This window comes from Schistosoma haematobium, chromosome 2 (assembly GCF_000699445.3).
Source record: "Schistosoma haematobium chromosome 2, whole genome shotgun sequence".
Lineage (NCBI taxonomy): Eukaryota > Metazoa > Platyhelminthes > Trematoda > Strigeidida > Schistosomatidae > Schistosoma > Schistosoma haematobium.
This window is the reverse complement of record NC_067197.1, coordinates 37,092,260-37,109,635: the sequence shown is the minus strand read 5'-3', so window position 1 is coordinate 37,109,635 and position 17,376 is coordinate 37,092,260. Positions and strand designations below refer to the sequence as shown.

Genomic DNA, 17,376 nt, shown 5'->3' with positions numbered 1-17,376 from the left:
TTTTTTTATTAATTATATATGCATTAAAAGGTGATTTTTGTGAATATTATAATAATTTCAATGGTTGAAATCATAAATCAATTGAAGCTTCAAGAGGTATTTCCTGGAGTTCCAATGAGAAGCAGTGACTAGTGGAGTTCAACCGGGTCTGTTGTGAGACAGTAAATCAATAAAGACAATAATGGATGTGTCGCTCAAATCCGTGGATTAGTTGAGGTTAGACATTAACACCATTAGATGCCAGATCAGTGATCTAGAGGTTAAGTGTCCGCGTGCGAAACCGATAGGTCTTGGGTTCGAATCCATTTAGGTGAGTGTGCACTGCTGAGGAGTCTCATACTATGATAAAATGGCCGTCTAGTGCTTTTAGGTTTTCCATAGTGGCCTACATTCAATATGACTCATGATGTATATGTCTTATCATTACATTCATTTATATTTCCTACATTTATCACTAAGCGCTATATTTTTATAAGACCATTGCGTAACATAAGTTTTGCCCTAAACTAACTTTTACTTACAAAGTATGTGTTTTTTTCCTTAAAGTTTAAATTGTTGAAAATGTATATCTCAGTTAAATTGTAAATTTACATCATATAAGTACATTTTACGATTGTATGAAAGATTCATGATCTGTACAAACTATAATGAAGTTTCATTGAAAATAATTAATCCAAGAAAAATATTCAAGAAAAAAATAAGAAAAGAAACAAATTACTTTTAATTCAATCATACAAGTTCCTATTAGAATATGAGATTTTGCATTCCATACATCAATTTGCATTGTTGTTCGAAGTAGATAATTAAAAAATATTTCCATTTCACCTGGTTTAAAGTAATTAGGATCAATACGGAAAATTACCTAGAAATTATAATAATGAAAGAAAAAGAACTTCATCAATTTTGATCGTATGCATTCAATATTCTCTTAAGAGTATAAGTTAGAAAGTTGTAAAATCAAAGGGGTTTTTAAAAAAGAAAATCACAAAACTAAGTTTCATGAATGAAGCTACTTAGATCTACTCTGCTTCGATTTCATTTATAAAACTTAATGACAAAGTGTAAATGACAATTAGATAATTCATAAAATACAAAATTGATCAGTTATTTCACTTTGTAGAAATACTGCAAGTGTAAATTATGGCAGAGATTGTTGAGTTTAGATTGATATCATGAATAGATCAATGTTAGACCACTATTATAAACCTGGAAGCACTGGACGGCCGTTTCGTCCTAGTATGGTATTCCTCAGTGGTCTAGAGGTTAAGTCCCGCGTGCTGGGTCGTGGATGTGCACTGCTGAGGTGTCCCACAATAGGACAAGACAGTTTTTCAGTGCTTTCAGGTTTTCAATGGTGGTCCAACATTGCTCCATTCATGATAAACTGACTAGTTAAAAGTAATCGGCGGAATCATCTGCAACTATATGTATTTGTTAATCTGACAATGAAGTTCCTGAAAATTCTAATTACAATTTATCGACTATTAAACAATCTTATAACATTAAGCCTTGGTATTATATATATGGTAATCAGAATGAATACAAGTTAATGACAGAAATGGTAAACACGATAATAATCAGTACTTTTATGAACTACAAATTACTTTATATCCTGGTGATTGATTTTTACTTTTCCCAATGGAAGAATTTAATTCGATCGACGAAAAAGACTTTTCGCTTTGCCGCTTAGATTTCCATAAAATTCTAAACGAATCACCATTTGGATTAGAACAATCATCAAGAGACTGTCCAATGAATAAGCTTTAGAAAAAATCATAATAATGTATGATAAAGTCAATAATAACTTGAACATATTTTTATCAGAAAACAGTAGATAAGGATCACAAAAGTGAATAACAGTGAATTTGGCCATTAGGTTGAGGAAGATTTCTAATTTAATCAGTGATCAAACTATAAATAGATCAAATAATTTCTTTGATTGGGTTGCCTTCTCTGGAACTTCCAGGGTCATACTGGACAACATCATCTGTGTTCACGTCAAGTATTAGTATGCTTTTAAATGATTCAACTTGCGTTAACTCAACCAGTTGATATAACCATGTTTTCAACTAGTTGTATATGTACGGTTTGTTATACTCAGATACCTTTGAATTCTAATCGACGGTGTTTTTTAGTTGACCTATTACTGTCAAATACTCAGAACGATCACCCAAAATGCTTAGATACACCAAAACAACAAAACATACTATAAAAAACAATCGAATACAAGATCATAACAACTGACTAATTCCATTCGTTTGAAATATTTTCATACGGTTGACTTTTATCCTAATCAGCTTTGAATGATGTCTCAAATCTCTAACATCATAACTGAGAAGTGGATGGTTGTGACAGATACAAAAGTAATATAACTTGTTTAAAAACAATAAAATTTAAGCACCTTAAAAGAAAGCTGAACTAATTATTTTTACTAAAACCGCATCCAGAAACTTACGTTGATGTTACAACCTGGGGAAACCGATAAAACTGAAAAGTAAAATAGATTTGTTCAGGTGAATGACGATCACCGGTTGATAACGACCTGGATACAAACCTATAAATAAAACAATGAAAAATTAATAGCTGAATATTAAAAGAAATACTCAACTTGACGTACCTTGTCTGTATTCTGTACCAAATAATCTGTAGTTTTTCAAAATACATTGAGAAGACACATTCATACACAATTTGGCGTCATAGATGATACCACTGAAGGGCTCAGAATGTTATCAAGTACACAACAGACAATAAAATAAATCCATACAACCTGGTCAATAGAATTTGCTAAGGATTAATTACCATTATGTAACTAATTAGCGATTGCTCAATTTATTTGTTAGTATGTCTAATTAACTACGACATTGGGTTGTCGTAGCTAATTATCTTAACCCTCCGAATCACGATTAAGAAATATTTGAAAATGTGTTTCCTTCATTATTCAGCAAACCATTTACCACATTCACCGACTAATAAGGGTTTTTAAGATCAGACAGTTCCGAAATTAGTCCTCAGAGATATAATGTTATTTAGGAAACAAAATCTCATTCACTTTTTCACAATCACCAAGTGAACAGTTGGTAAATCGAATCAAATGCTACCTATAAGTCGTGAATAGTAAAAATTGTCATTCAAACTACTTCATTCAGATCAAGACATTTCTGATTCTGGGGTTTCCATTCACAGCATTGTAATATTATTCTTGGAATGAATATCTTATCTAAGAATTGAACAGCCTAATGATTTATCATCTGCAACTAGTACTGCATATTTAACCACCGCATTTTTACACAAATCAGCCAAAATTTTCTTCTATGATATAAATAATTGGATACTCGTTGCTCTTGAATGCTATAACTAGTATAGGCCAAACGAACTGAACTGTGTTATGGCCATCCATCTGTAGGCAGATGATCTTGCCCACGTTACAAGTGGTGCAATATAGTAAAATTTGTTCGTACTGAGATCCCATCGCATCGAAGCCAATCACAGTCAACGGTGTTTATTGTTAAGTTTGATATAAACATAAAGACCTTAGTCATTTTCAGAAACAAATTTGGTTCAATATCAGTACCTGCTAGTATGGAGAATTACATGTCTGATGAAGGTATATATATGATGGTATATAACTAATGCACTGAATATCATTAATCCGTCGGTTTGCATGAGAGTAAACATATAGAACGATATTATTCAGAGTTAACGTTATTTCACATGACAAAAAATTGAATATTAGGCTACTGTATCAGTATTTAAAAAATATCGCTTTATCTATGGAACACCTAAATGTTTGTTTCAGAAGTGATTAGTCGAAGACTTCATAAGTGGAAATTTATCAGAAAACTAATAGGCATAAAATGATGTATTAGATCGATCTTTGCTCAAACAATTCCTTTCTCTTATCAAATTAACATAAATGCAAAATGGGTGAGACTATAATTTATAGACAAACCAATCAGACTTACGATAACAGGTCTTAGATTTTGGCGCGAAAGTCATTCACCCATTTGGCGAAGTAGATTCTTGGCATTATAGCTGATGTCAGTTCCTGATGAAAACCCTTAATCTATTTCCTAACCCTAACCATCAACTGTAAATCATAATCCTTATTCTTCAAACTGTTTTATAACCTTCATGTAGCCCTAGTAAGTAGATAGACACTCTCAAGGTCATTTTAACGTCGCTCAATGGTCATCCATAAATTATAGTCTCACCGAAAAATGTAATGATTGTTCAACTTATTATAATTTGAATCAAAATTACCCAGAATAAGCTAAAAATTGAAAAATAATTTCATTTTGATTTAATAGATCGATTTCTTCTTTGACAAACTTAAATTCATCTATTACATCAGTTTGTGGATCAATTGTAAACGGTGGATCGCCATTTTCTGTTTGAATTGGTTCAAAACCTATTTGTTTAGAAACAAAAATATTCATAAAACTGTTCTCTTTGTTTATAGAAAAATCAACTGAAATTTATTGGAATGTGTGACTGAGATCTATAACTGACTATTGACACTATATAACGGACGTATGTCTGAAGACGAAACAAGGAAATGTTTGTGATGAAATGTTTATATTCAGCATCACTCACAAAAGATAACGATAACAAATGTTTAAATGCCTTTATTTTCACAAAGAAAATACCATAATGGTCCGAAGTTTAAAAATAAGTAGTGCGATTCAAATGGCTTACTGACAGAACGTATGAGGGACATCTGTTCACTTGACGGATATGAATAAAAACAGATCATCTATAAAGGTGATATTATAAGTTGATCTCTGAGTATGAACAACTAGATGCGGATATACGGTGATTGTGAAATTAAACAACGCACGTTTACTTGAACGTTTAAACTACTAATCTCAAGCTATAGTCATTTGATAACGATCATAAATTGGGAAATAATTGTTCATCCAAAACTATTTGGTCATACATGAGGTGGTTATCTAAATTCCATTTTTATAATCTAAATAAAACAAGAAATTTTTGGTTTTCGCTCTTTTCTCAATCTGATGTTAATGCCTGACGAAGTTTAACTAATATTTATAAACTACTTAATTGAAGTCGTGGTTGGTAAAGTTCATTGGTGTTGAAAGTATAATGAATATCAAGAGAAGTAATGAAAGACAATCACGCTAAGTCGTCGTTCAACATGAGTAAGAAATATGAAACACTGGGTACAACTTTGTTGTACACACCTCGAGACATTTTAGTCTTGAAGTAAGTCTCGTGTGGAATCGTGGGTGTGCGCGATTCAGGACAGTTTTACTGGCGGACAGAACAGCTACACACCATTTCTTGGACTGCAATGTTTTAGCGTCAAACGACTACTATCTTTTGATCGACTTGATACTCACAATCATCTGATAGAATATCAAGAGCTAAAATGGGGACTCAGCTTTCCCAATGCTTATGTTACTCGTGTAGAACGTTACATACAGTGGTTTGTATTACGACAGTTGACCTGAATAACTACTTTAGAAATAATTCGTATCTATTGCATGTAGTGTATGTCAATTGAATCCAAAATAATTATCTCGATCTGTCGGAGATCAGAAAGCTGGATGGACATAAATCCACTCTCGTTACGGAACTTCATTACAACAAAATGCCAATTAGACGTTTTGCTTAAAAATTTCCCTAGACTTATGTAAACTTCAGTTTCATATAGTTAGAATTTCAGATGCAAACATGAACAGTATACATAGAACTGATTCAAATCATTGTTTAAACCTATTAGGATTTCCGAATAAAGTTACCAGCTGGCTCAGATATTAATTTTAGCAAAATAAAATATTTTACATTTAACCTGCTGAATGAATTTTAGCATAAGCTGCTCGACTTAATCCAACGCCATGATGAATCTTATCTAAAAGAAATAAAGAATCATTCGGATTTCGATTCAAAAATGGTCCAATGATAGATGAGGAGGTTGCTTCAATTGGTTCGTACATTGTTGGTCCGATTCCACCCAAGTAAGGACCAACTATCATTCCATGATTCAGATATCCACTACATGGGTTGAAAAGTTCTATTTGCCGCTGTTGTCGATGGTGTTGTTGTAGTAACTGAGTATATAAGTTAAACTGTGCTTGAATTGGAGCCGATAACAACTTTGTATTCAATTCATTCATATCCTCAAACTGTTTAGTATCATCGACTAAACCATTCTTGTTCATTAACTTTGTTGAGGACTTCCGTCGGACTAGTTGCATCTTTTTCTTTCTGGGAACAGCAGCAACTGATCGAGACTCCGAAGGAGTGATTGATTCCCTATAGCAGAAAAACAAAGATTCAACACATAGAATAGAAGCTGAAATCACGTATCAATTAATACAAATTGCATGCGGTAATCTGAGTAAACATGTAAGTTACTGGCATCCATATTCGCTATTTCTTCACGCTAAAAAGACATACTTTCCACTTTATTTCCAGTGTTAGGTATTTGGGAAATTTTGGTTTAGATAAAGTCATGTTGTAAATCTGCAGACTGTAAATGTGAATGAGGAAATGTATTCAACTACAAACAACAAAATTTCAAACAAAATGATTAAAACAATCAAGACAACTGACGACATTCAATTTTCTTGTTAGCTTACATACCACTCCATAGGTCGAGAAGACTTAGAAAGACTGTCAGTGTCATGATCATCTTTTTAATTGTTTGTAGATCTGATATCGTAAAATTCTCTCCATCCACCGAAATAATACTATGTATGCGTTTATATCACAAATCTGTGTCGCGAAGAAACTTGGATAAAAGCAAGGACGACAAGTGATTGTTCAATGTAGTAAACTTGTTGAATTTATGTCAAAATTCGTGGAACACTGTATTCACTGGGTGAATATCAAAACAAACCATCATTTTTTGTGAATTCCTACAATCGAAAAAATCAGAGCTTGATCTCTTACACTACGACAAGCATTAGCCTAGCGCGACATGTAAACAACTCAACAAAGTCCGCTGTAAAACTGCTTAAATCTCAATGTATTATTATGAACAAAAACTAAGCCGCTGGTCTTTTGTTACAGAAATTTATGCTGTCTTTAGTAGGAACAAGTTAACAATAAAGTTTGTGCATGAAAACAAACATCGCAATAGCGAATGAATAAACACAGAAAGTTCGTGTTAATTGATCGTTTGACTGAATTATGTCCCCGTTCGCATTCTGAATCACTTGTGTAGATTAAAAATAACAAATAAGGAGATATTATCCTTATTAAATTAGGATCTATGATTCAATCCATTTACTTTCAAGGTGGTTGAATTCATCGAAATAAAGCTCAAGACTCAGGCATCATGTTCGTTAAAATTCATCCAATACTGCACTCAAGATCATGAACATGCTTAAACCACCTGACCGCCGGTTTCTCAACTGTGAAAATTCTGCTATGAATTTATCTGTTTCAAGACTTGCCGTAGTCAACTGATGTACGGAATAAACATATTTATGTGGCTGGGTATTACTCAATAAGATTATATGTGCTTGTCTGTATGTGTAATATGATAAATAAAAAAATATATCTCAATGTTATGATTATCTTATAAACATTTTAAGCAAAAGCAATATAATGACAGAATAAAAGCCAAAAAACAAATATAAATTAGTATCAGAAGGGATGTTGTGGAGATTGTAGTAATTTCAATAGTTCAGATCATGAGTGAATTGAAGCTAGACCACGATGGAAAACCTGGAAGCACTGAACGGCCGTTTCGTCCTATCGTGGGACTCCTCAACAGTGCGCATCCACGACCCCGCCTCGCGGGATTCGAATCCGTGACCCATCAATCTCACTCGCGAGCGCTTAACCACGAGATCACTAAGCCGGCATCCAACGGTGTTGGTTAGGCACTCGCTTGTGAGACTGATGGGTCCCGGATTCGGCGAGGCAAGGTCATGGATGCGCACTGCTGAAGAGTCCCACAATAGGACGAAACGGCCATTCAGTGCTTTCAGGTTTTCCATCGTGGTCTAGCTTCAATCGACTCATGATCTCAACTATTGAAAAATAAATTAATTGGACCTAAACAAATTCTCAATGGTGAAAGAAGTATTATCAGGAGTTTTATAACCATAAGACTATATAGACAAAAAACACTGACATTTACTACATGTATTCGATTTTACGAAGTACCTTAACATTCTTTTGAATGTACAAATCCGATTCGTTAGCACTCAACTCAAACAAATTTTACGACTATTGAATCACGATTGATTTACATAATCATCATATCATATGGTTTTCTATCTACATGAAAATTGTATCGAACCCATTGACTGCGGTAATCAAAGTGATAATAGTTTATTGAATCATATTAGCATAGAAATGATCTTTTAGCTGAATAAACGTGAGTTGGACGATTTTACAATAGGCTGTAATAATGCGATTTTAAATGCTTCACTTTTCATGAATTCAACTATGAAAGCTAGCAGGATTCCGTTAGAAAGAGATAAATTAAGAACGTTATTCAGTCAGCTAGACACAATCAAGTTAGAGCCTGATACAAATGCATATTCCATTAAGTTATCACACCACATCGGCACGTTGAGATCAAATTAGCTAGATGAATAGCAGATGAGACTGAACAGCGTAGTTGCAATCATGGTGAGAACGATTGAATATTGAGAATATGGTTCAAGAATGACAAATGAGAATGCGTGCATCAGAAAATACTTGAATTCCAAATCTATCGAGGATTAGAAGTGAATACAACTGTACAACAGTACACGGCTGTAGCATAATTTGTCCAACATCTCCAACCACTAAGTGCGGTTTCTAAGTGGACCTAAACCAAATAGCACACACCTTTCAATACGTCTTAGACCAGTAGTCAATAACTTCACACACTAATTTTATGACATGATGTGGCAGCCATTAGCTTTCTTCCAAACTGATTCTTCACTAGTAAATATCATACGTTGAGGTAGGTGCTGAAAATACTGAAACTAATGACCACTGTACGTGATAAACATTAAAATATCAGGTGGATATTTACCAATCACTGTTAAACTGTAAAGTCTATGCATTTTTAAACTCGTTAGTGTAGAAATGTCGGTTATCACACGACTTCAAGATTCGTTACGCAACTCCTCTCTCAGGCACATGTTCATTTATCAAGTGAGACGATTTAATCAGTAAAATACAGTGAAGTCAATTTTATTTTGATGTTCAATAGTTGAAATCAGTCAGACAGCAAATGACGAATTCAAGATATCTTTATATTCATCATTCGTTAAAAACTTTGATGCTTGAAATCGCATTACTTATAGTCACATTCAGAGTAATTTTCCTCTAAGCCTTTAGGCTATAACTGACATTTATCATCATAAAACATCTCACACACATCGTCACCGAACGGATATCACATTGAGAACCGTTGAAAACTAAGGTAACCAGACAATGATTTCGTTTTATCAGGATTGTTTGTCCACAAAACTCAAAAGTCCCAAAGTAAACTTTGTTGTCAACCTCACTACAGCCGTTATATGGACATAAAAGCTTCAACTGTGTAGTAAGTTCTGTTGTCCTTGATTTCAAAATCTTTAGCCAACATCCAAGAAAAAGTTTATCACCAAATACTTTTGAATTGAAAAACTATACCACTGGTGAGTGATTGAGGTCTTAAATAGTCTTCAGGTACCAGATAACATCTAACATTACGTTCTACTCCAAAACAACGAATAAAATCCGTCACGTGGGTTGCGAACATATGAAAGAAATTAATTTTCTCAATACATCTCGAATAACAGATGGCAATCATAATGACAAACAATAAACCAAAGTGAAAAATATCCCACACAACATATATTTATCTAGTTTGTTCAAACTAAAATGTTCTTACCTTCCTGAAAACTGATGTCCCATTTCTGGAATGTAATAAGCTGGTACGGGCAGCCTTGTTACAAGGGCAGAATCTTTAGCAATAGCGTTCTCACTCTTAAAAAATCAAAAAGATAAATGTCAAAAATAGCCCCATCGATTTCATTAAATATTGTTTGATAAACTAAAACAAAGCATATCATAATAGTTTTAAATAATGATAAATTGTTTTTTCCTGATTCATGTAAAACGTTACATATTGAATGCAAAGTAATTTCATTCCTCCTGATAGCTAACAGAAAATCTAATTTTCAAATTAGAAATCAGTAATGTAGGCTTGAAGATATGGGATATTCGATTTGCTTTTGCAATATACATTGCATTTTACGCTTTAGACATTCTGATTCAATACTTTTATTCACTAACATAGTTTCTACATACATTGATTGTTGGTAATTGTGAAGTTTAGGACTAAATGACGTGTTTTTCAACTACAGATTCATAGGAAGGAGAGGTCGTCTGATAGTGAATGGGACTGTTTTTTGAAAAGCCATCGTTAGTTTTCATGACGTCAATCTTGCAAATAACTCATTAGGAGAAACACATTTCGTGAATACGTATATACACATATTAGTTTAGAATATATTTCCTGTAAAATGTGAACTGGTGTCAGAGTTCTAATTCCAGAAAATAATTGTCACAGCACTACTGATATTAACCTCCAATAATCCCATTGGCTCAACTCGGGTAAAATTCTGATTTTTAACTTCAACAGAACTTCCAAAAAATGACAAAGCTGAAGTCATAGTGTCAGCAGTATAGATCTATATTACAATGAAGAGGCTTTGAGTAAACAGATCTTTCCCGCCCACACCCTACAAACGACTGTTTAGTCGTTCTGTGAATTAACTTAATTTGAGAAACAGCTATCTCCAAAGAATCATAATAACAATTTGCAGTTTTTTGAAGTAAAAGTAAAAAGCAGACTGACCACTTTTACACACTTTAAATAAATTTCATGAGGTCTCTCAGCAGGTTTCATTCATCATTATTTAATCTGAAAACCATCCAGTTTGCTGAAAATTACCAACCAGATGAAAGTATACTAGTGACAATAAGGGACTTTAAAATCAACAACAACATTTCTGTGATAAAGGTAACACTTCAATTTAAACTCAAGATGCCCAACCACGAATTTCTGGCAAATAAACTTGAGTTATTATAATACTTTAAACATAGCACTTTTACCACTGCATTTTGGATTCCAGAAGATATTGTGCAATTCAAAGTTAATTCCATTGTTGAACGAACATTATTCGTGAAACATAAACCTCCATCTGGACATACTGTTTTCAGCAAACATTTTGCATAATCGTCAGCACCTGAAATCTGTACCTTATTTGTATTGTTAGATAATGATGGTGACGATGAAAGGCCGATATTTGAATCATTTGCTATACTTGGTCGCACACTGCCTTGAAGTGGTAAATTTAAATTTACTGAGTTATTTCCGACATTATTCAACATTCCCATGTTATCTTCAAGTGGATATATCGCCCATCGTACTGTCCAATGAAACTTTTTTGGTGTCGGTGAATTTATCTGAATGTAAATCAAAAAAGGGGGATTATGTTTCGAATTCATTCACAATATTAGTCAGTAGTCTGAAAATCAACACGATGTTTTCTGCCAACTTCATTCGGATTGTTATCATACAGACCAAACTTTTTTGAGATTGCATGATTTTATTTGTTTTATTTAATCACAGGGCTTGAATTACATCACAAATTTATAACAAACATTCTTCATTAACCAAGACTGTCCTACTATACATAACATATGGACACTAGACATCTTTCGAAAATCACAGTGACTTATAGAACACTCAAACTGAGGTAAGCAATATACTTACACAAATTTGTAAACAAAAAATTTATTAATAAAATTATCAGTATCCATAGGTAAATATAACTGAAAGCCTAACAGATTTCCAAGTACTTCTCATTTGAACAACACAATTCAGTCAATTAATCTGAAACAATTATGAACAGTCTAGTCAGAATACAAAACTAGTCATTAAGAACATATTCAAGACGATCTGCTAGCAATTAGATTACAACTAATTAGTAATCAGCCAATTAGGAACACATCATTTACTGGAAATAATCAATAGCTTTTCCAAATGGAAGGTAAAACAGCATGAATAAGTAGAGATGTACTTTGAAGTCCAGACTATTTGATACATTGATACAAAATACAACTGCCAATCAGGAGCCAAATCCTCGGGAATTCCGTTTTCAAATCCTGACCCTCTTTATCTTCATTCGACATAGCAGAGTAATGTATCTTAATTTGTGAAAATATTTTGTAACCTTAGATAAACATTTTTCAGCCAACTATTTGAACTCAAACGCTATGTTTATGTGGTTCCATTAAAATTACTTCCCATTTCGACAAAATTCCCATGTGGTAGAGCCAAAAGTACATACATTCGGCATTTTGGACCTCATGCTTATTTGGAAAAAGGACTGCTTATCTAAGTAACTTGGATATTTGCAACGCTCATTAGTTGATTTTCGGATCAGCAACACTGGTGATATTTTGTGCGAAGCAGTCCTTCTGTGAATAATTAAACCGGCCTCTAAACTGTTGATTGCAGTTTAAAGTAACAATTCACCAACACAGATGTAAGCATCCATGTAGTATCTTCAGTTATAAAAATGTTATGAAAATACTCCTTCTTCAATAGCTATGATTAGTGATACATTATAACAAAGGAAGGTAGAATTCACCGTCTTGAGTTTTTAATCGAACTGACATTAGTTTACTCTTCTGTCAGTTCACCTTGACATTATAGTTCCTGCTTTTGTGGAGAACTGCAACCAGCGATGACTGATGAAAGTCAGCTTCTTTTAACTTAAAAATATGGTAAAAAGGCTGAATTTGATTTTACACTGTTGATTCGAAACCCTACAGAATCTTCAAGAAATGGCTGATTTATTTCTCTATTTAGTTAATTAAAAGAAGAAATAGGTGGATGAACTCTTCAATATTTACCACAAAAAGCTAAGGTTATCCCCCACACAATTGCTGATATTTTTATTCCGAGAACACAGTATCACACTATGCATATATGTAATAATTTGGTACATATTTTTTGTGTGAAATATTTTTTCAAACTACTGCTACATATCAAAAGTCATTGTCATGTTAATTGTGAGCAGAATAAAACAATGGATGAATTTAAAAAAGTGCTTATCGCTTTCTATAATACTCGATTATTTACTTAGACGAACTCTGAATATTTTTCTTGAACTATCAACAGCAGTTGCCTATCAACACTGTGTAGAACCCAACCACTTCTTAACAAAAGCTTTTTTGACAAATTATATTGTAGACAGTTTCGGTTTTATATTAACCATTAACTACTTGGACAACTAAGAGTTAAATATAGAACCAAACAATGCAAGATCATTTTAATAATAGATCAGATACCCCTTTTTCGGTAGTATTCTACGGTAAAGTTTTGCAAAATTAGATTAGATGAAAACTCCAACATATTAAGTGGTTTCACCACAATATAAAGTTGAGGATGTAACGCCAACACAATTGCAAACTATAAAGTCTTAAATCAAATTCAGTATTTGTTGATGAATCCATTATAATTAATTTTAGGCGGAAAAGTACTCAACAGTTTACTAAAATAGGTTCAGTACAACTTTTTTTAGTCGTATTCCAAGAAAATAATCCCGTTTGTATTTTTGCGAGATACTACCACCTATTTTCGTAACACCGCATTATTCAGAAGACGGTTTTCATAGGATGTTAAGTAATTTGTAATTTTGTAATTTTTAGATTTATTCATGATAACCATAAATATCAGATTTTTGTGCAAATACCTGTGTACCTTGTATTAAAGTTTATGTCACCGTGATTACCAAACTACCCTTGGTTTTTCGCCAGATTTATTTAAAAGTGTTGTTTGAAAACAACTGGTTTGTTCACAATTTGTTACCACAACACATGCATTCAGATGAAATATACTGGTAGATTTTTATACATCATTAGTTCATAAGCTTAGAGAACAGCTAATAAGAAAGTTGAATACCTACATAAGCCCGTGTATCAAACATAATCGCCTTAGTTAAATTAGCAAGTAACCACTGCTGCAGTAATATTCCTGCTAGTTTCCGAACTATTAAGGTTCAACTAAATTTCACACAACATAAGGCTCCCATATCAGAGTAATGAAATCAATGGTCTAATTGATATGTTTTATGACGCTGATGAGAGCATTGAGTTAGACTGATAGTGCATATTTTCATGTTAGTACCATTTTGAGTGTTTGTACTATCCAATATGACTATGAAATATGTGTGTTATGTCATGTAACAGGGACACGATTAAAAAAAGGTTACCTCAGATAAAACATATTCCAGTACAAACACAACTGCGCACTCAGGGTTCTGTGGCACAATCAATTCTGCATCATTGCGTGCGATGAGGTATTCTTTAGACGATGACTCAGACCTAACGCTGGAAGACGAGATCCCTACTGTTTTACCAGCTAGAGTTGCTGATGGTTTTCTCCCTGAAGACAATTCCCTCTCCGACTCAATAACTGTGTCCAAGTAAATCACCGGTTCAGGTTGAACGACAGTATAACGATTGTGTAGGAAAGTCTAGAAAATTAAAAACGACAACAGTAAATACCAGTGAGAATCCTGGTATTCAGTGGTAAATGCCAGCATCAAATCATTTTATCTTAGCTTTTTATTAGTAAAATAAAGGCGCAATACCGATTCATTTCAGCAGCAAATTTAAACTATCTAAAAGTAAGGCAGACCCTAAGATCGTGCACTGATTTTTGAATTAGTCTTCCCGTTACATTTTTTTGTATTTTAGAGATATCCGGTTTGTATTTCTAGACAGAAAAATTCAAAGTCATGCCATAAGCTTTGTCTGTCGTTAGCCATTGTGAAAAGTCCTCACCGTTATGTTTGTTTGTTTCAATGACTAATTATCTTGTAATGAAATGAACACAATACTGGATGTTCATAAACATATAAATGTTCCACTTCCAATCTAAACAAACATTACTAATAAACCTGGTGCAATTAAAATGTTACTTAAAAAAGCATAAATGAACTCAGCTCCAAATACGAGGAAAGCAATTTATGTCGCATAGTAAAATTTCTAATGTGTTTGTTTCTTACAGAGAATTAGAATAATATAATGGTCGAAATAATAGCAATAATGATAACCTTAACTCTTCTCTCGTAAACTTGCAGCCTGACTGGTGAAGATACCCCATGTTGATTAAAAGCGACAGCTAGGTCATCCGAAACCGTTGAACACAAATAATTTTCAAAATCTGCTATCTGGGAAGAATTACTCGTAATTGAGATATCTTTGACGAAAATTTTAACGAAACTCCCAACATTCAAGGTATCCAAATCTTTATTTGCATTTATCCCAGGGATGCAACTCAGTGCGGAAACAAATCTGTTTGCAGGGATCAAGTATGAACAGTTATCTAGTTCTTTGAATATACCCAGTGAATAATAAATACAGTGATTGTTGTTAGTCGCCAGAGATGTATTGTATGCTGTGAAAACGTTTTATATGATTAAAAAAACTTGAGCTACCCTCAGGTGGAAGGCACAATACACGGCAAGATCCTTTTAGGAAAGGCGAACTACATGAAGATGATATGGATGAGCTTCGTATAGTTTCATGAACATTGACTGAACACCATCCAATTTCTGACTTATCAGCTGATTTCGAAAAGTTGCATTTTGTTAGCACAAATACAAATAATATGGACTTGAGTAGCTCCGATGAGCGGAAATAAAGCGTCTCAAAATAAAATTCAATTCTAAGAAAACCATTTACTTGTCTCACATGAAATCTCACACATCCATCCTTCTTGTTTTCTTTCTCCAGCTTTCCAAAGTCCCACATGTTACTTAACACCGTTTTGCTGGAATTGTCGAAGGCGAAAACAAACAAATTGTATTCTATATCACACGTGTCCTGAAAAGTTATTCAAAATCTGTATATTTTAAAGTAAGCAAACGTTTTCAGTGAAATAACATTCAAGATGTTTAATTTCTAGTCGTAAATTTTCTCCGCAATTTTGTCCAGACTTATTTGCCAAATTCGGTAAGTGGAAGGGAACCCATGATGTTGTCATCCTGTTACTGTGGACGCTGGACATTTGAAAAAGGACAACACCTTCAGCACCATCCGATATCCAATATCTTCGAAATCTATGACGCGAGCTTACGTCAACTGATTCATTTCTTTGAGCTCACTTTTTGTTGCCCAGGTACGATACAATGATTTGGAAGCGTTTAATAGATGGTAATCTAGCCACTTGGCTGTACTAATTCTGATCAGTTTTGGAAGGACAAGTGGATGAGTGGCCCGTGCTAGTTCTTTGATTAGTGGTCTCTGAGTTATCTCTCAGCTACCACATGGTAGTGAGCAGTGGTTTTCAAGTCTTGGCCCACGATAAACTCCAAGTCATTGTATGAATGGACTACAGGTGATTCACTGTGGTTCGCCGTTTATGTGTCCGTATCTTGGTAACCAATATGCATCATCATGCACTCGAAGACATTTATCGACAACTGCCAGGTTTGAGAACATTCAGACAATTACTCCAGGTCATCTTGAAGCCCTAAACGGTCATCCCTACCTTTTACCGTTCTTTATATCTTGGCGTCGTCAGCAAGTAAAAAAACCGATGATGACGGAATATCACTAGCCCCAAAACTGTATCCTAAGGTATTTCACTGAGCACATTTACTAAGCTACATAACTTTGAGTTCAACCTTATTCTTTGTTGACGCCCAACTAGGACTTTTTTGCTTCCGTTGACAGGTTTTTACCAGTATTGAGGAAACTTAACTTAGACAACAGCCGGTTGGAACGAACTTCATCAAAAGCCTACATCAATGTGTAACTTTTAACCTTTGAAAGCGCATCAACTTTAACAGGTTACTAATAAGTCAGTGATTCATGAATGACCTGTTCTTAAGTTATGATGCTTTACAGAATGAATTCAGTTTTCATCGAGATACTTAAACAACTTCTTCTAACTAGTCTATTCTAAAATTTTAACTACTACTTTGGTTAGATTTACAGATTGATAGCTTTTGGGTTTGTGTCTCGTGCCTGTATTGAAGATAAGATTTACTGTGGCAGCCTTCCAGAATTCTGGTATTCGACCCTTAGTTAAGATAGATTAAAACCTACACTTATGGGATTCGCGACAAAATCTGCTAACTTCTTTGGTAACCTAGAATGCAGGTCATCGAGTTCCATGAGTTAGCTTAAGTCAAGCTCATTTAGCAAACCAAAGTCATCGGTTTCTTTGATGGTCACAGTTTCCAGATTGCGTGTGCTAGGGTGTTTATGGGCTGTAGTGGATAACATCTCTACGATGCATACATTGCTAAAGTAGTTTGTTAATATCTGTGAATATCCTCCTTTAGTAATGCAGTACTACTGACCCCCCATAATGCCCAAATATTTTCCCCTCTC

At 33.9% G+C, this 17,376-nt stretch overlaps 1 protein-coding gene across 1 annotated transcript in view; it reads right to left on the bottom strand.

The window, feature by feature from the left end:
• The window catches only part of NPHP4 (Nephrocystin-4), a gene marked incomplete at its 5' end in the record, with an annotated part of 32,489 nt that extends 16,444 nt beyond the window's left edge, over positions 1 to 16,045 (bottom strand). The window contains 12 exons of the mRNA XM_051215115.1: positions 719 to 862; positions 1,605 to 1,761; positions 2,456 to 2,554; positions 4,261 to 4,408; positions 5,813 to 6,276; positions 9,848 to 9,942; positions 11,074 to 11,427; positions 14,244 to 14,507; positions 15,090 to 15,433; positions 15,474 to 15,684; positions 15,721 to 15,861; positions 15,905 to 16,045. Coding sequence (XP_051068293.1) covers positions 719 to 862; positions 1,605 to 1,761; positions 2,456 to 2,554; positions 4,261 to 4,408; positions 5,813 to 6,276; positions 9,848 to 9,942; positions 11,074 to 11,427; positions 14,244 to 14,507; positions 15,090 to 15,433; positions 15,474 to 15,684; positions 15,721 to 15,861; positions 15,905 to 16,045 — 2,562 coding nt within the window. The remainder of the gene's footprint in view (positions 1 to 718; positions 863 to 1,604; positions 1,762 to 2,455; positions 2,555 to 4,260; positions 4,409 to 5,812; positions 6,277 to 9,847; positions 9,943 to 11,073; positions 11,428 to 14,243; positions 14,508 to 15,089; positions 15,434 to 15,473; positions 15,685 to 15,720; positions 15,862 to 15,904) is intronic.
• Positions 16,046 to 17,376: the final 1,331 nt, after the last annotated feature.